Below are 19,549 nucleotides of genomic sequence, written 5' to 3' on the forward strand. Positions count from 1 at the left end.
GGGGGAAACTAAGGCCCAGAGTTAGTGGTAGGGCTGGAAATAGAACCCAGGAGTCCTGCGCTCCCCCTCCCCCCATTAACCACAAACCCATTCAGGCCTCTCTCTACCATCTACATCTTCTCTTCTCCCTCCCCCTCCCTTCTTTCTCTACCCACAGCCTCCTCCCTTCTCCTCCATCCTCCCATGGCCACCAGCCGTCTCCACACAATGTCCCCAATGGGTCCCCCCACCAGTCTCTTTGCTGTGTGCATCACCTCCCTAGGCCTGTCTCTCTCCCCACAGCGTGTCCAGCCAGATCCTGGCTCCGTTTGGGGCTAGCAGGTAAGTTGTGCTCCTCCCTCCCGGCTGCCTGCCCTTCTGTAATGAGAGGCACAATGGGGGGCGGGGAGGTTGGGGGGCGGAATGGCACAGCAGCCCTTAGGAGGTGGGTGGCTCATTCCCAGGTGAATGAAATCCTGGAACAGCCTTCCAAGGTGAGCAATGGGGTCAAAAACCTAACTGGCTTCAAGACTCAGCTTGATAAGCTGATGGAGGGAATGGGATGGTGAGACGGCCTACAACGGCATGTGGCCCATCAGCGACAGCTAGTAGCAAATATCCCTGGTGGCCAGAGATAGGCCACTGTATGTGGAGGGCTCTTAGTTCCTACAGAGAATTCTTTCCTAGGTGTCTGGCTGGTGGGGCTTGCAGACATGCCCAGGGTCTAACTGATCCCTGTATTTGGAGTCGGATTGGCAGAGATTGTTTATTTGTTTTTTCTTTCCTTTGCATGTGGGCTCACTTGCAGGTTTAAATTAGTGTAAATGGTGGATTCTCTGTAACTTGAAGTCTTGACATCATGATTTGAGGACTTCAGTGACTCAGCCAGAGGTTGTGGGTCTATTATAGGAGTCGGTGGGTGAGGTTCTCTGGCCTGCGATGTGCAAGAGGTCAGACCAGATGATCATGATGGTCCCTTCTGGTCTTAACATTTGAATCTGAGTCACAGTTCAGGGTAACTGCACCTGTACTTCACGCTTATAGGCACCCACTGTTGGGCTTCTGATTCCTAGCCATCACCTCTCTTGGGCGGAGACCACTGTTCCCTCTAAGCTTTGTGCACACACAGATCCTAAAGCCTGCGCACACGGCGAAACACCGTGCACACAAAAATTTGCACAGAAGCACAACAATTTGCACAGAAGAAATTTTTTGCACACATGGCCTGTCAAAAATTGGCACAGAAGAAATTTTTTGCTCACACGGCCTGTCAAAAATTAGAGGGAACATTGGTGGAGACCTGTATCTCTCTCCCTCCTGACCGGGGTTTTTCCAAGCTGCACAGTTCCCTGCTGACACTGCGATATCCTCAGCAAGCCAGACTGCCTAAACAGCCCAGTGTCTAGACTTTGCTCTCTCTTCAGAGGCCATAAAGAGCGTAATTGCCCCCAGTTAGAAGTGACCACCCTGCCCTTTCTAAGCAAGTGCCTTTATTCTTAAGGTGAAAGCATTACCAAGAGAACATAGTAAAAAGACTCAAAGAACCTACACACATGCTAACGGGCTTACCAAAGATCACCCCGATTCCAACAAGGGCTCTGGGAAGAGTCAGTCTTTCCAGCCCCACCACAGGGTTTTGCTGCAAGTTTGCAACAGCCTCAACTCAGATTAGTTGGGCCGCTTGGCCTGTTTCTTTATATCACCTGGACCTTTGATCTTTAGGAACAGGTAATCCGCAGACAATCGCCCTCATTAGGGGGTAGCTTCAAAACCTGAGTTTTTGCATAACTGGAGGTGGGAATTTGCATTTGCATTTGCCTCCCGCTAGACTTTCCCCAGGCACTTCATACTCTTTTTCCCCAAAGTCCCTCTTGTCACTGTCGAATCCTTTGAAGTTCAGAACGCTTCCCAGAGTTCATGTCCCATTGATCCCCTGCAGAAAGGTTACATACGATCCTCTCCCACAATAAAACACACCCTTTGTATTTAGCACAATGGACTCCAAAGAGACTTAAACATCATTTTTCAAGCAGATTGCGGGAAACTACCCCTTCTGTCACTCTGGGCAGGACTGCGGACAGGGGACGCTTGGCAGGTGCTCGGAGGCTACACGTGGCTTTTTGGCCTTCCCATCTCTCTGCTGCACCACTTATTTTTCCAGTCTTGCTGCCCTTTCTCCCACCCCACCCTTTGCCCAGCCTGCTTCAGGCACTTTCCCAGACCAGGAGGGCTAGATGTGTTTGAGGCTGTTGGTAAATTTCATAATGTAACCCACATATAGGCTTATTTTAACTAGAGGGTGGCATTGGGGGCCTATAAATTGCCCTGGCCCTTGGGCTAGCTGAACTGGGTTATAACCTGGCAGTGAAGTGACTGGGCCAAGAGACTATATAGGGCGAGTGGGGCCTGATGGCACCTGTGTATAGGCCTGTTGTGTATAGTGGTGCTTTACGGTACGGGATCAAGTCAGCACGTTCCGGCCAAACACTGCAGGAATCTGGGAACACTTGGATGAGACTCTGCCGGTAAACTCCCCAGCTCATGCTTTGGTCTATAATGACCTAGAACTAGATGGATTCCCCCAGTGTAGGTCTCCTCCCCCGGCTCCTGAGGGAGCTTGGGATTGCATCTGGATCTCGGTCATGGGGTTGGCTAAGCGTGCATCTCTGGGGAGACGGCTCCCTGGGCTGTTAGGGGCAGCATGCCCCTAAGTCATGGGTTCAAATCTAACCCAGCTTTGGCATCGTGCAGCAGCTATTGATCAGGCAAAATTAGTGGAGTCTTGTTCGGGCCCAAGGAGAGAGGTGTCTGAGGCCTTTAACTTCAGCAGTATTTAGGTGCCTGAATCATAGGATTAGAAGAGACCTCGAGAGGTCATCTAGTCCAGTCCCCTGCACTCATGGCAGGACTAACAGGTGTTTGTCTAACCAGCTCTTAAAAATTTCCAATGATGGAGATTCCACAGCCCGCCTAAGTAATATATTCCAGTGCTTAACCACTCTGACAGTTAGGACATTTTTCCTAAAATCCAACCTAATCCCCCCTTGCTGCAGTTTAAGACCATTGCTTCTTGTCCTCTCCTCAGAGGCTAAGACCACCAATTTTTCTCTCTCCTCCTTGTAACAACCTTTTATGTACTTGAAAACTGCTCTCATGTCCCCTCTCAGTTGTCTCTTCTTCAGACTAAACAAACCCAGTTTTTTCCAATCTTCCTTCACAGGTCATGTTTTCTAGACCTTTCACATTTTTGTTGCTCTTCTCTGGACTTTCTCCAATTTGTCCACATCTTTCCTGAAATGTGGCGCCCAGAACTGGACACGAAACTCTTGTTGAGGCCTAATCAGCGCGGAGTAGAGCGGAAGAATTACTTCTCGTGTCTTGCTTACAGCACTCCTGCTAATACATCCCAGAATGATGTTTGCTTTTTTTTCAACAGCGTTACACTGTTGACTCATATTTAGCTCATGGTCCACTGTGACCCCCAGATCCCTTTCCGCAGTACTCCTTCCTAGACATTTTGTATGTGTGCAACTGATTGTTTCTTCCTTTGTGAAGTACTTTGCATTTGTCCTTATTGAATTTCATCCTATTTACTTAACATCATTTCTCCAGTTTGTCCAGATCACTTTGAATTTTAATCCTATCCTCTAAAGCACTTGCAACCCTGCCCAGCTTGGCATTGTCTGCAAACTTTATAAGTGTACACTCTATGTCATTATTTAAATCAATGGAAGTTAAGTGCCTAAATACCATTGAGGATCAGAACTGAACTGCCCAGCCCCTTGCACCATTGCAGGCATGGAGCATGCTCAGCCCTAGAGCAGGGTCCCTCCAGTGGGGAAGCCCGTGCTACCCATGTTGTATCAGGGGCCTTCAGTGTGCAGGGCCATCAAGCGAGCGCTGGACTTGAAAGGCTGCGTTCTGTGCTCTCGCTTCCCTTTCCCGCAGCAGAGGGCAGCGTGCAGCCCTTCTCGGGTCTGGCTCCAAGGCTAGAGAGAAGCGTGCAGAGACCACATCTGCCTCTGCCTGGCTCCCATCACCCCCCCTACTGTGGCGTTCCTCACTTACAGATGGGGTCAGGCATCCACTAAGACCCTGCCCAGAACAAGGAGGGCTTGCTGTGCCCAAGGTGCAGGCCCAGAGACACCAGCACCCCAAAAAGGAAGTTTAGGATTCCCTGACTGTGGAGTCCAGGCCAGAGCTCAGGGAGACCCTGCGTGGTGACACCAGGCAGCACGTATCATGAGTCAGAGAGAGTCACCAAGTCTCTCTGTGCCCCGCACCCCTGGTAGAGTCATTACAGCCCAGCCCTAGCTCTTCACCGCCATGGGGGCTGCTATCTGAGACACCACCTGGAGTTCTCAGCCTGGTCCCACCATGTCCCCCAAGCTGCCTAGGACCCCATTGTTCAGAATTCTGTGGGCCCCTGCCCAGAACCCCTTGGTGTTGCTGCAATACACTAGGAGCGTTGATGGTTGGGCCATCTGGGGTCAAAGTCACCGCCTGAGTGCCTCCAAATCCGACCGTTTCCCGTGGCCACAGTGCATTCGCTGGCCCAAGCTGTCATCGACGGAGGGGTCAGACCGGCTCTGCCTCTTGAAATGCACTGGGACTTAACTTAGACCCCCAGGAAATAATGCCATTGCCCTGCATTCTTCTTCCTGTGCTTTGTGCACTTGTCATGACTTGCTCAGACCCATTTCAGAGTAGCAGCCGTGTTAGTCTGTATTCGCAAAAAGAAAAGGAGTACTTTGGCACCTTAGAGATTAACAAATTTATTAGAGCATAAGCTTTCATGAGCTACAGCTCACTTCATCGGATGCATCCGATGAAGTGAGCTGTAGCTCACGAAAGCTTATGCTCTAATAAATTTGTTAGTCTCTAAGGTGCCACAAGTCCTCCTTTTCTTTTTTGCTCAGACCCAGCGACTCTAATTCCTGGGGGGGTCCCTTCTCAACCAGAAGGGCCCATTTTTAGACTCACCCTTGGATTCCGTCGCCACCCCCAGCAAGTATTGGTAGGGCCTTGGTGAGACACTCCAGACGGGGGACTGCTCAGAGCAGGGAATTCTAGAAATCTGAAATCACAGGGTTAGAAGGGACTGCAAGGGTCATGTAGTCAACCCCCCTGCTGAGATGCAGGATTTGTTGTCTACAAGACACTGGGAATCACTTCCAAACTGGTTTGGGTGCAAGCTGCCCATTCCCGAAAAGCCATTGCTAAACGCTGGTGACCATGCTACACCGTCGAGAACAGCACCTGTGGGAGCCGCTCAGCAGGTGAGGAACTGAAGCTGCCCATTCTCTACGTGCCAACCCCTCCGCTCACATGCTAACCAAACATGGCAGCAGCAGCGAAAGGGTTAACGCGGCTCCACTTTCCCCGTCTCTGTGACCGACAGACCCAGCACCCCAGATCTGAACATCGTTCCCCCAAATGCCCCGTTGGCCCCTATTTCTATAAATGGACTGACCCAGGAATCCAGATCGGGAAACGTGCCCTCCCCGAGCCAGGTGCCAGCTCCATTCAGGATCTGGCCCCTATGGTTGGCTGGACCAGCATCACTGACCCAGCTCCCTCCCCGCTGAATTTGGGTCTGAACTGGATCCCAACTGTCCCTGATTTCTGTAGATGGGCAGACCCAGCCCCCCGGCTCCAAACGCTCATGCAGTTTTGTAGATGCTCAGAGCCAACCGAACTTTGCAGCTAGCTAAACTCCAGCTCTGGGGAGGCCCGTTCCCCACCCCAATCCCCACCCCAGCTGCCTCCGCCCCGTTCCTCCCACACAGCAGATTCCCTGCTCTTTGCTGGAGCCTGGACATTTGTTAGCAATTAGGACTGGCGGGAGGGAGCGGGGAGCAGCCTGTCTTCTCCAGCACATACTTTGTGTGTCGTATTCCAGTGGGCGAGCTCGGGCGGAGAGAACTCCGACGCCGGCTCGCCCCAGCCAGCCCCCCAAGGCCGCAGCCATGGGAGGAGTGGAGGCTGCCGGGGGAGAAAGCGGGGCACGGACCCACTGCTCGGGGTGGTTTTGAAATAGCGAGGAAGTTGATCTGGGCTGCCGACCAAGGAGCAAGAGAGAGAGGGAGGAAAGTGGGAGCCGGGAGGAGCCAGGATCATGCACTCGGCTCATTGAAGCCAAGCAGGCCAGACGGGGATGCCCGCGAGGAGAGGCGACCCCGGCTCAGAGCACTAAGAGGGGTACGTGTCGGCAGGGAAGCAGCTGTGGGGCTTTTCCCATCCAGGGGCTGACCAGCCTCCCTTCCTGTGCGTTCCTCTCCCCAGAACCCGCTTGCTTGGACGAAGCAGCAGCTCCCGGCCCCTCCGTGCCCCTGGCGAGAGGACCATGAAAGGTGAGTTCTGCACCCGGGTACAGCAGCCCCTGCAAGGCACAAGGGGCCCTTTTGTCTCCTGGCTGCCCCGGGCGAGGTGGGAGTATCCAGCCCGGGGTTAAGCAGACAGGGGAGGCAGCTGGCTGGGAATGGACCCAGTGAATTGGGGGTGCTGAAAGTGGGGTGGTTGAGGAAAGACAGGCAGATTCACAGATCCCAAAGCCAGAAGGGACCCCCTGCTCTGAGCCTCCCTGTCTATCACCGGCCAGAGAACCTCCCTCAGTATAGACATTGCTTTGAATTCAGATACAGAATTGGGGACAGCAAGGGGGGCAGACAGGGGTCGGGGAGAGGGTTTGGGAGCAGAGAGGGGAGGGGACAAGGGATAGTTTTGTGGTACAAGGTGGGGAAGGGGCTGAGACACTGGGGTCAGGAGCTGAGAAATCCCCTCCGACCAGCCCCTCACTGTCTGTCCCAACCCTCCTGCTCCATCTGCCTGTGGCTGGATCCTGAAGAGCGAGCCCCCAGTGCGGATCCAGGGCGTCCCTCATCCTTGTGCCAAGGACGTCATCCCCTCAGTGCAGTGTGTGTCCACGGGGACTGGTGCAAGATCAGCCATGCGAGGAGCTGCCTCCCCATCCCCCAGGGCCAGCCACTGCCCCCCCCCCACCCCCATCAGCCCTGCCTGTGTGCCACCGAGCAGTGGTGAGCAAGGATGCTGTGCCCTGATGCTGCACACCATCCACGCTGCCGAGAGGGATTCATCCTTCCTGGTGCGCAGGAGAGCACGTGGCAGGCTGCCAGCTCCGGGACGGGGATTGGGAGTGAGTCTGTTCCGGGCCTGGGAGGATGGAAGCTTCTTCAATTGCGTCTTAGTTCACGGGGATTTCTGAGTGCCTGCCTGGCAGCCCCCTGCCGCCCCGTATCTGCTGATGGCACTGCAGTATCTTCACCCCTGCTTAGAGACACTGGAGAGCATTGTGACCCCGGGGGGTGGGGGGTGTTTAGGGGGCTAGGTGGCGGGCTTGCAATGTCCTAAAGCCGCAGTTTCTCTGTCCAGGAAGGTTAATACAGAAGAAAGGGTTTGCGATTGTAACATGCTTGGATGCCGTGATAATGGGGTCCGGGTAAGGACCCAACAGCCACATGGGAGGGTTGGCTCAGCCTTTTGTCTTTTCAAGGCAGATAAACCGCGTTCCATGCAGCACGATCCCTCCACCCCAGAGCGGGCTGCACTGCCTGCATACAATGTATAAAGCTCCTTAGGGTCAAAGGCAGAGTTTAGGATGATGGCGGTGGCTGATTCTCATCGGAGCAGGTCCAGCCATTCCCTCACCACCCCTCAACTATAATGCAGGCAATTGCAGGGGATCTGAAAGCCACTGGCACTGGCTCATGCTGTGCCACGGAGAAATGCCGTGCCCCAGGCGCTGGGTGGCAGCATGGGTATGTTCCAAACTGGCCGCCCAGAAATAACCATCCGAGGGCTGAGAGTTCCAGCTAAACTCTAAACTCGCTGCCCGGTGCACTCCATCAGATGGTAAATATTTGAGCCGCTCAGCACGATGGTGTGTGTGATGGAGAGTCAGAGGGCAGCTTTCCTGCCTTGGCAAATGACTCGCATGGCCGGGCTCCGACAGCCCCTTTGTAAAGGAGAGGGAGTTTTATAAGCTGGTGCTAAGCTAAGCCCCTGTCAGAGGCTAAAATTCAGGCCTCGTTGAATATCTGTTTGTAAACTCTGTGTAGTCACACATGGAAAACTGGGTTAATTTAGTGCTCGAGAGCATTTGCTCAGAACACTGCAAGCATTAAATAGGAATCAGGAGCACAGGTCTGGAAAACCTGCCTTACAATGAAAGAATTCAGGAGCTTGGTCTGTTTAGTTCATGGAAGGGAAGGCACAGAGGAGACTGAATCAGGGTCTGTATGTTCCTACTCAGGGGGAAGATCTTTGATATTAGGGGGCCCTTCAAGCTACTGGCAAAGGCAGAACAAAGTCTAATGACTAGGGGTCGAAGTTAAAGCCAATTCAAGGATAATTAACCTTTGAAATGATTTACCAAGGGTTGGTAGTGCATTCATAGAATCATAGAAATTTGGGACTGGAAAGGACCTCGGGAGGTCATCTAGTCCAGTGTCCTGCACTGAAGCAGGACTAAGTATTATCTAGACCAGCGGTTCTCAAACTTCATTGCATCTTGACCCCCTTTTGACAATAAAAATTACAACATCGCCCCGGGAGAGGGGAACTGAAGCCAGAGCCAGCCTGAGCCCCAGGTTGAGGGGGGACAGATGGATGGACAAATCCAAAGCCCAAGGGCATCAGTCCCAGGCAGGGGTCTGTAATCTGAGTCCTGACGCCCAGGGCTCAAGCCCTCAGTGGTGCTCAGGCTTCAGCGTCAGCCCCAGACCCCAGCAAGTCTAAGCCAGATCTGGTGACCTCATTAACATGGGGTCGTTTGAGAACTGCTGATCTAGATCATCCCTGCCACACATAGGCGCTGACTCCGTGGGTGCTCCGGGGCTGGAGCACCCACAGGGAAAAATTAGTGGGTGCTCTGCATCCACCGGCAGCCAAGCTCCCCACCCTCCCGCGCCCCACCTCCTCCTCCTCCCCTGAGCATGCGTGTTACCGCTCCTCCACCTACCTCCCAGTGCTTCCCGCCTGGCCGCCACCAAACAGCTGTTTGACGGCATGCTGGGAGGGACAGGAATGCGGCGTGCTCAGGGAAGGAGGCAGGGAAGATGCGAGGCCGGGATTTGGGGAAGGAGTCGGAATAGGGGCAGAGAGGGGATGGAGTTGGGGTGGGGACTTTGGGGAAGGGGTTGGAAGGAGGACAGGGCAGGGGTAGGAGGGGGCAGAGCAGGGGTGGAGTCGGGGCGGCCAGGGGCAAAGGGGGTTCAAGCACCCACCGGCGGGAGCAGAAGTTGGCACCTATGTCTAACTTGTTCTTAAAAACCGCCCTTGACAGAGATTCCACAGTCTCCCTCAGCAATTTATTTCAGTGCTTAGCTACCCTGACAGGAAGTTTTTCCTAATGTCCAACCTAAGTCTCCCGTGCTGAAATTGAAGCCTATTGCTTCTTGTCCTGTCCTCAGTGGATAAGGAGAACAATTTATCACCCTCCTTTTTGTACATACTTAAAGACCATTATCATGTCCCGCCTCAGTATTCTCTTCTCCAGACTAAACAAACCCAACTTTTTCAATCTTCCCTTGTAGGTCATGTTTTCTAGATCTTTAATCATGTTTCTTGGTATTATCCACAAACTTCATCAGTGTACTCTCTCTGCCATTATCCAAATCATTTCTGGAGATATTGAACAGAACCAGACCCAGAATAGATCCCTGTGGGACCCCTCTCATTATGCCCTTCCAGCCTGGCCTGGATTATTGGTAACTACTCTCTGAGTATGATTTTCCAACCAGTTGTGTACCCACCTTATAGTAGCTCCATTTAGGTTGTATGTTTGCTAGTTTGCTCATGAGACAATCACATGAGACAGTATCAAAAGTCTTACTGAAGTCAAGAGAGATCAGATCTCCATCACTGGCAATTTTTCAATTGCGAGTGGATGTTTTTTTAAACAGCTGATCTAGTTCAGACAGAAAGTAGGGCCTGTGTGATGCAGGTCAGACTAGATGATCACAACGGTCCCTGCTGGCTTGAAAATCTGCAATTCTCTGAGTCTAGGCAACATCCACACCCAACCCAATCCCAGTTGTCAGGCCCACTAGCATCGGGACACAGCCAGACCACTCACTCCCGCACGCTCCCTTTCAATTCAACCAATAGGCAGCTTCAGTCAAAAAAGCGAACAGAATGCTGGGAATAATTAAGAAAGGGATAGAAATTAGGACAGAAAATACCATGTTGCCTCTGTATAAATCCATGGGACTCCCACACCTTGAATACTGCATGCAGATGTGGTCGCCCCATCTCAAAAAAGTTATATTGGAACTGGAAAAGGTTCAGAAACGGGCCACAAAAATTATTAGGGGTCTGGAACAGCTTCCGTATGAGGAGAGATTAATAAGACTGGGACTTTTCAGCTTGGAAAAGAGACGGCTAAGGGGAGATATGATAGAGGTCTATAAAATCATGACTGGTGTGGAGAAAGTAGATAAGGAAGTTGTTTACTACTCCTCATAACACAAGAACTAGGGGTCACCAAATGAAATTAGTAGGCAGCAGGTTTAAAACAAACAAAAGGAAGTATTTCTTCACACAACGCACAGTCAACTTGTGGAACTCCTTGCCAGAGGATGTTGTGAAGGCCAAGACTATAACAGGGGTCAAAAAAGAACTAGATAAGTTCATGGAGGATAGGTCCATCAATGGCTATTAGCCAGGATGGGCAGGGATGGCGTCCCTAGTCTGTTTGCCAGAAGCTGGGAATGGGTGACAGGGGATGGATACTTGATGATTCCCTGTTCTGTTCATTCCCTCTGGGGCACCAGGCATTGGGCACAGTCAGAGGACAGGATACTGGGCTAGATGGACCTTTGGTCTGACCCAGTAGGGCCATTCTTATGTTCAGTGCACACATCAGAGGACTGAAAATCACACTTAATAATCCTGACCTCCCACTGCTGCATTAGTTAATAGCTTAAGGACCGGTATTATCTTCAAACCACACTCCCAGCTTCTCCACATCCAATAAGTGAGCCAGAGAAGCAGTATAGAGTTGCAGGATGGCTCAGTGTGTCTCACCTTATCAGGAACATGGGTGTCTCCCATCGAATTTGCACGTATAGTTGACATGGACTCATGCACCATTTCATACGGGTTCATAATATGCTGTCCAAGTAAATAACAGAAGAACTAGGTCCGAGTTATGGCTGGGCATTGGCAAGTAAGTTGTCGCTTGATGCTTTGCATGTCCCATTTGTACAGTGTTTGGCTTGGCCTCCTCATTTGTGTTCCTGGATGGATGCAGAGAGAGGAGAAAGACCTGAGAGGGGAAGCATGCCTCGTGGTTAGGCCACATACAGGACATCTCAGCTTCTGGATTCTATTCACAGCCCTGCCATTGGCCTTACTTTGTGGCCTTGGGCAAGTCATGCTCCCCTGTGCCTCAGTTTCCCCATCTATGAAATGGGGACAATGACACTGGCCTCCCAGTGGTGGGATGGGAGGCTCCATGTTTCTCATAACAGCCCTTTGCCATCTTCCGGTGACAGTGCTGTGGAAATACAAAGTGTTATTCTTTGTGGTGGCAGTTTGCTTCTGGGATTTTTTAGATGCTAACGCTAAGAGGGACCCTTTATGATCATCTAGCCTGACCTCCTGAGAACCTCACCCAATACTTTACACATCCCATTACTGCTGGCGGGAATTGTCCACAGAAACCCCTCTTCTCTCTCTGGCTATCTGCGGGGAGAGCACGGTCGGAGCTCTGTTGGAGGGAGCAGGTATGTTGTACCCCGGAATCTGTTACGGGTTGGGTCTTGCTGGGGCAGGGCATCTGGCTCCAATGACCAAGGCAAAGCACCAGGGTTAATGCCAGGCAAACTGACCTCATGGCTCTCGGGTGATTACAACCCGCTTTGGCCTGGCCTCCCAGCTTGACACCGTGCCCTGACACCACTGAGAGGTGGGGTGTGTGCCCATTCGGGGCTGCAGGCTGCCTTGATGTCGTACACAGAGGGGGAACAGAAGGTGGAGGAGCAGGATGGTTGTGCAGGTGACTGTGAGCAATATGTGCACCCTAGGAAGGTCTCTGGTGAGATCACAGGGATCAACAGGGCACAAATCAATTGGCTTTTTGATTCAGTCACAACCAGGAGACCACTTGGTGGGTTGTTTTGTTAAAAATACCTGACTGACCACACATTAATATAATCACACACAGGTTTAAAACCACAAAAATTAAAATCTTGTATACAAATAGTTTCCCCTCCCCTCATGGGTGTGTGTTTGGTAACATTTGGTCTTACTGGAGATCAGGTGTTGCAAAGAGAGACAGACGAAATGTTTGTGAAGGAGCCTATAACCGTGCAGAACTCACCCATTTAAAGCCACACTTGGGCTGGGTACCCTCGTAATGTGGGTGTTATGCATCCACAGAGGATAAGCTCTTACTACTGGTACCAGATAATGGAGTTACTCCTCTAGCTCAAGTCTGTGCTTTGGTGCTGAAGGTTGTTGGTTCAAACTAAGCTCTCAGACCACGGTGCAGGAGGGCTTTTCCATCTTGTGAACCTAGATCGGAGCAAACCTGCGAATGATTTATGGATTCACATCAATTATATGTCTTGTTCTCAGCTCGCCTCCGGTTTATACCAGTGTAGCTCTTCTGATGTCAGCGGGGTTAGTTACTCCTGAATTACACAGGTATAACCGAGAACAGAATCAAGCCATGTGTCATTTTCAGTTCTGCATGGTTCATGAGTCGAGGGCCATGTGAGAGAATCTCCGCAGAATTTGTAAACCTCAAAACCTGCAGGTTTGACCCTTTCTGTAGAATGAATAAAAAGTAGCGTTGGTCACAGAGTGAAAACAATAACTTAGGTTTGCGAATCTACTCACAGATAAACGATTAGCCTTTGTCCATGGAAACCTATTGCAAATGTCACATTTTTTCCTCAGGTTTTTTTGTGCCTTTCTAGTTTTGATATGAAACCTGGGGATTTTGACAGACTTTTTGTACTTTGAGATTAGAGCTTTGGGACGGAGCCAGCTGCAGATCAAAACTGCAGCAAGTTTTCATAACCCCCATATTGCAGAACTTCCCCGGGCCCTGGTTAAAGGAGAGAATCTTTTTTTAGCCCTTTACAATTTCACTTCCAAGCAGTAAATTACAGATTGTTCTTTCTTCCTGATTGGTAGAATTCTGGCTTTGGCAGGGGATTCAGCCACTCAGCATGAAACTGGTTTCAGAGTAGCAGCCATGTTAGTCTGTATTCGCAAAAAGAAAAGGAGTACTTGTGGCACCTTAGAGACTAACAAATTTATTAGAGCATAAGCTTTCGTGAGCTACAGCTCACTTCATCGGATGCATTTGGTGGTTTTTTCCACCAAATGCATCCGATGAAGTGAGCTGTAGCTCACGAAAGCTTATGCTCTAATAAATTTGTTAGTCTCTAAGGTGCCACAAGTACTCCTTTTCTTTCAGCATGAAACTGACTCTCAGCTATTTGCATAGTGTGATCCTATTGGCTAAACCGTCCTGTTTCATGGTAATTACATCAAAGCCCTGAGATGTGGCTCTTCCATGTGCTAGAAATCTCAGTGGAATTTTTTTGGACATATCTGTTAAGTAAATTTGGTTACATCCAAGATTGACAAATGGTTCCTAGCCGTCATCTGATTTCCTTGGGCACTAGGACTGATCAGGAAAATCAGTGTTCATGTAATTCTCTAATTGATTAGACATCTGTCTAGACCTTGGTAGCCAAGTGGGAAATTCCCCAGTCCATAGAAAGACAGTGCAAATCCTAATTACATAAATCTCATTTAACCTCTGAGGTTTTTTTCCCCCTAAACCCTGTAATTTCAAAGAAACTCCAAAGCATGTTGTCGGCGTCAATGTAGCCTGTAACCTACCTATGATTGTACTCGGGGAGAATGCTAAGAATTGGGGTTCAGATCCAGAACAATGTACAAACTGTGCTCCAGATGGATGTTAATAAACCCCACTTTTTATTACCTCCAGGGTGACATTCCAACCCTAAAGGGGCATAGGTCATCTGTCAGCAAGGGCTGCTGCAGAAATGCATCCCATCCTTTGACTCTTTAAAGCAAAACATCTTGTAATGAAGAAGCCTCTGGACATGGAGTTGTCTAAAGTAAGATACTTAGTCGGGATGAGGCTAAGCCAAAATCCTGTCTACGTTCAACATTCTCTCCCCGGGAGCCCTGGAGTTTAGTGGGAAGTGGTTTGAAAACACAATCGGTATTTCACAGTTGGCTCTCCCGTGTTTCTGACATGCCAAGACGAAACCCCAATCCAACCACCCTCAGAACCCACTTCCGAACGTTACAGCTCAGGAAATATTTGGAAGCAGATTAGGCCTCATTAGTCCCTTTATTCAATGCAGCGACTCGATGATGAAAAGCTGAATTGTGCATATTATCTGTAGTGTCAGGGGAAATTAGACTCAGACGAGATCTCTTTTTTCCCCTTTTCTGTCCTGTGACCGTTCTCGTGTGAAACAAAACATGCTACAGAGGGAGTGAGCGGCCTGGATCGCTCCTCGTGTATTTCAGTCTTTCCTTGTCTCTATGATTAATTTACCAGCCTCTCTGGATCAAGGGGAGAAAGGAGGATGTGTCATTCTTTCCTCAGGGTGCATGTGTTTGTCCATAACAGCATGTTGTACGTTACCAAGAGAGATGGATTTGGTTCAGATACAGGTGAGGTTCAGGGAGTCCCTTGTGATGAAATTTTGCAGGATTTCGGTTCCGTCCAACCCAGACCTAGGGAGCAGATCCTTGGGACAAGCTGGGCTAAGAAGCTATTTGCAGGGCATAGCCAGAGGGACTTGACTGCATTTTCTCATTTGTGAACAATGCCACCACGTGTTCTGCCCTGCCCTTTGGTTCTGGTTCTGACCCAGCAGGGCTGCCCGGGGTCTCAGTCTGCATGGGAGGAGAGCCCTGGAGATTCTGAATGAGAGAGACTGGATTTAGGGGGGGATTTTGAAAGGGGCCTTCTGCTTTCTAATGACGCTTAGAGGAGAACCCAGGTCAATGGGGCCAGACCCTCAGCTGTGCAGGTTCCCCTTGACCCCCCGGGCCCGCTCCACCCAGGACGGGTTGAAGCCTTGCTCTCTGCGCTGGTCAAGAACTTGGGGGTGATAACTTGAGCCCCTTGAGGAGTCAGGATGGGGCCCTCCATCTTTTAGCATGGGAGATACACCAGGTTCTCCCCGCCTGCTGTTTAACAAGAAACCCCAGTGGGCTGGTCCCTTCACAAATGCCTGCACTGTTCAGGGCTCAGTGGGAAGGAAGTGTTGGCTAGTGCACTGGGCTGGAACTCAGGAGATACGGTGTCTCTTCCTGGCTTTGCTGCGGCCCCTTGGGTGAGATGCTGGATCTCTGTGTGTCTCTGGGCCCCAGCTATAAAACGGGGTTAATCATTCTGTCTTTTCTCCTTAGGCTGTGAGATGGGCAGGGCAGGGCATGTTCTTTACTGTGCATGTGTACAGCCCCTAGCGCCCCTGATCCACAAAACAACACCTGGGCCAAATCCAGTCCTGGTGTCATGACTGGAGTTAAGGGCTGGCTTCAGCCCAGCCCATCAGCTGACCCCTTCCAACACCCCACTGGCCTGGCGTGGGAGTTTGTGGCAGAAGGTCACATGACGAGGAGAGCAGATCAGAAGGGGCCTGGTGGCGGGCACGTCAACCCTGTGGCTGCTGGAGGCCTCCGGTCAAATCCCGATTCATTTGCCATGGGAACGTGTGTCTGGGTCATGTCGAAGCCCTAGCAACCTTTTTGTCTGTTGCACAAACTCAGTATGTGATTGGCAGCCTCTGCCAAAGAATAATGGGAAGAGGGGGCTGCGGGTCAGGATTGAGGGGCACTGGCAGAGCTGAGGGTGGGGAGCCCCAGCTGGGATAGCAGGGGCTGTGGGTCAGTGTCCATTCTGGGGCTGGTGTCTCAGAGTAGGACTATGTCAGGTCTGGTGTTCTCCCCCTCTCTGATGAGCGGACTCGGCCCAGCAGGGGTGCTTCTCGTGGTTTATCTAGAGAGCACTGCCTTAGCTAGAAATATAAATGCCTCCTATTCAAGCAGATACTTAGCACTTATCTATGTTGAGCTTCACAAAACGTTCAGCTAGGGCAGCGTCCTGTCCCCACCAGTGACTGGTCCCAGCTGCTTCAGAGGAAGATGCAAGAAATGCCCTGGTGAGCAATTATGGAATAACTTGCCCAAAGGGGAAGTTTCTTCCCAATGTCCATCAGTCAGGGATTCCCCTGCAGCAAGAGAGTTTATATCCCTTATCCCTTTTTCTGTCCTGTCTAAAGTACTGGGGTTATTCTCATTAGCCACCTAAATGCACGAGCCTGCTAAGCCCTTGGCCTCAGTGCTATCTTGTGGCAAGGAGTTCCACAGGTTAGTGTGCATCATGGCAAAGCCAGTCCTGAGGCTGGGAGCAAGGCTGTGTCTCCAGGAGGGGGGACCCAGACAGGGGAAGGGGCCGGGGCTGAAGCCACAGCTGGGGGTGGGTGTGGGGCAAGGAGTGGAGCCCTGGGCAGGGGCCAGCAGCTGGGACCCCACATGCAGGGCCAAGAGCTGAGCCTCGGCCATGGGGCTGGGTGCGGGGCCCCAGGCATGGGGCCAGCGGTAGGGGAGCTGGGCCAGCGGCCGTGGCCCCAGGAGCAGAGCCCCGGGCACAGGGCCGGTAGTGGGGTAGGCCCTGGGAGCGGAGACCTGGGAGTGGGGGTGGGGCCGGCATGGGGCCAGTGAGCAGGAGCCAGCAGCCAGCAACCGAGACCCAAGCCCCACATGAGGTGAGGAGTTGGGGAGCAGAGTGTGGGCGGGGGGCCGGGAGCAGGGCATAGGGGCAGGAAGCACCTCCAGGTTTTATGCATGGAGCCAGCAGCTGGGGAGTGGGGCGTGGGGCCAGTGGCCCCGCATAAAACATGGGGGTGCTGCAGCACCCCCTGCACCCCTACTTCTCGTGCATATGCCTGGGAAAGTATCTTGCTCTCAGTAACCTGGGGTCAAAGATGCACATGAGCCCGAATGCTTCCCCTGCAGTCCGGGATAGGCTCCAGTGCATTGGAGTCAGTATCCCGGGATTAATTAATAACCTCCAGGCTGGGCAGGGGTTTAGCAATTGTTCAACCACAGTGATTTCCCCAGGCCTGGAAGGGTGCAGGCGGCACATCCTCTCCCCAGGGGTTTGTTGAAATTTGAGGACTTCAGGAACCCAGCCAGAGGTCAGGGGTCTATCACAGGAGTGGGTGGGCGAGGTTCTCTGGCCTGCGATGTGCAGGAGGTCAGACCAGATGATCACGAGGGTCCCTTCTGGCCGTAGAGCCTATGAGTGCTGCGGGAGGCAGCTGGGAGTAGGGAGAGGACTGGGATTCCAGAGGAATCTCCGAGACACCGCGGCTCTCGGGCTCCTCCTGGGCTGGCGCGGGTTCCGCGCTATCCCTGTGCCCAGAGGCACAATCTAGCCCTTGATGGTTGCCAACACGACGAAGGGCTTTAGGACCCAGCAGATGTCTACAGGCAGAGGAGCAATGCTGGGAACAGGACAGGCTCCTTCCCTATTGCAGAGCCGAGCCCAAGCAGTGGCTGGCAGGGAAACCTGTGGGATTGCAGCTCACTCCAGCTAACTGCAGCTGCTGGGAACGTGTGTCACTTGTTTAAAAACAAAACGGAGCTCGGACGGTGCGTTTTCCAACGCAGCCTCCCTGGGCGTCTTCCCACCTTCCAAACAGCCTGGCTGGCCCAGGAGGAAGCTCGAGGGATCTGAGCCCAAAGGAGTATATTGGAGAAAGACCCAAAATAGATCATAACCATGGACCTAGCTTTGCACCTTCCACCGCCAGCCAGATTCTGCTGCCCCTACTCACGCCAAGTGGCATCTTATCCACTGGAGCTATTGGCTACGCAGGGTGGAGGCGGGTGGCACAATCTGGCCCTCTGCCATCACGGCTAGTGATTCCGTGGAGCAAAGTCAGGGAAAGCTCTGAAGCATCTGCCTGTCTTTCAGAAGAAGACCTCATTGGAGAAGACGACGACATGCCATCCTTCAGATACAGACCAGACGGTGAGGGCACCGACCGACCTGGGAAGTTCTGTGCATGCGAAGGCCCATCAGGTGCAGGGATGCTCCCTAGATGCTTGCTCCACATGGCCAAGGCCCCGAGGCTGTGACGTGCTGTATGGGGGAGAACTTTAATTAGCCCAGGTGCCCATAACTGAGGGGGAGGGAGGGAGGGAACCAGGGCTTTATCTTGGGGAAGGGCGTGAGGAAGGCGAGCAGGTTTTGTTCCCCGAATGGTGGCCTTTTCCCTCTGCTGGTGGGCAGGTGTAGGAGAGCAGAGCCAGGAGTAGGTTGTAGTGTCCAGAGTCGGGACGCAAAAGGACTCTGGGGTTCTCCAGCTCCCAGATTGACTCTCAGTCTGCACAGTTGCTGAGCCCTGGCTCGGGCTAGGCAGTGACGGAAGGGGGCTGCTGCCTATATGTCAGGGGGGTTCCTGTGAAGTCCCAGCAGCCTGAGGCATCTGTCAGTACCATCACCTAATGGAAGGGCAGGGACTGTCCCAGGCCCTGTGCTCCGGGCTTGATGCTCGCTCTCTGGAGAAGGGAGCCCAGCCAGCTGGGTTCAGAGCCCCAGCCAGCCATGGAGAACCCCGATCTCTCCTCACTTTGGCTAGAGGAGGTGACTGAGGAGAAGCTCAGGGCGGGCTCTGACAAGTGGGCTTGGGCCCTGGCTGGCTGGGACCCTAGGCCTGGGTTTTTAAAAGTCTTTAGGCACCTCAGGGTGCTTTTAAAAATCCCCCTCAGCACCCGGCTGCGTCTTGAGCTGCCCAAACACCTGTACAGACCCAGCCCTCGTCATGGCCAGGCAGGGGCAGAGCGAATGCATCTGGCCTAGCCCACCAGAGTCAGTGGGAGCCTTTCCATCACGTTCAAAGGACCTTGGCCTCCAGCCCCATGTCCTGTCCACCCCCAGCTAGCTAACCCCAGCGTTGGCCGTGCCCCGGCTGGAGCGGGCGAACGGCTCCTACCCCAAAGCCTGGGCTGTGCCAACCCATGGGACTGTTATCCCAGAGTGGGCGACTGCCGGTTGCAGGGCGGGATCCTTGTTCATAGCCTTTGGAAGAGGGATGGGGGGGAGGGAATCTCTAAACGACGGACACAGAGCCAGGAGGAGGCAGAAACGCTGCGTTTTTCCTTTCTTTACCCTCACTCCAGCTCTGCCAAAAGAAAAGGAGTAATTGTGGCACCTTAGAGACTAACAAATTTATTAGAGCATAAGCTTTCGTGAGCTACAGAGCTCACAAAAGCTTATGCTCTAATAAATTTGTTAGTCTCTAAGGTGCCACAATTACTCCTTTTCTTTTTGCGAATACAGACTAACACGGCTGCTACTCTGAATCCAGCTCTGCCGTTACCTCAGGCTCCCAGCCTGGCCTTTCTGCTGTCAGTACCAGAGGGGACCCAGGGAGATGCTCTGAGATCTGGTGGACAAAATGGGTTGATTTGTGGGAGACGTCCTTGATTCTACCCTCTGCTTAAAGAGATCCCCAGGTAGCGCTGCGCGGCCAGC

The 19,549-nt window shown here is 52.3% G+C and overlaps 1 protein-coding gene across 5 annotated transcripts in view; it reads left to right on the forward strand.

The window, feature by feature from the left end:
* The first annotated feature begins 181 nt into the window (after nt 1-181).
* SCARA3 (scavenger receptor class A member 3) overlaps nt 182-19,549 on the forward strand; it is a 35,521-nt gene continuing 16,153 nt past the window's right edge. The window contains exons 1-3 of one of the 5 annotated variants that reach the window (XM_038396122.2): nt 5,803-6,180; nt 6,265-6,332; nt 17,987-18,043. In XM_038396122.2, coding sequence (XP_038252050.1) covers nt 6,326-6,332; nt 17,987-18,043 — 64 coding nt within the window. In that variant the 5' untranslated portion in view covers nt 5,803-6,180; nt 6,265-6,325. Of the gene's footprint in view, nt 322-5,802; nt 6,181-6,264; nt 6,333-13,984; nt 14,103-17,986; nt 18,044-18,095; nt 18,185-19,549 lie in introns of those variants that run through there. The other 4 variants (XM_043510012.1, XM_043510013.1, XM_043510014.1 and 1 more) reach the window with 4 other exon arrangements.

This window comes from Dermochelys coriacea, chromosome 3 (assembly GCF_009764565.3).
Source record: "Dermochelys coriacea isolate rDerCor1 chromosome 3, rDerCor1.pri.v4, whole genome shotgun sequence".
NCBI classification, from domain to species: Eukaryota; Metazoa; Chordata; order Testudines; family Dermochelyidae; genus Dermochelys; species Dermochelys coriacea.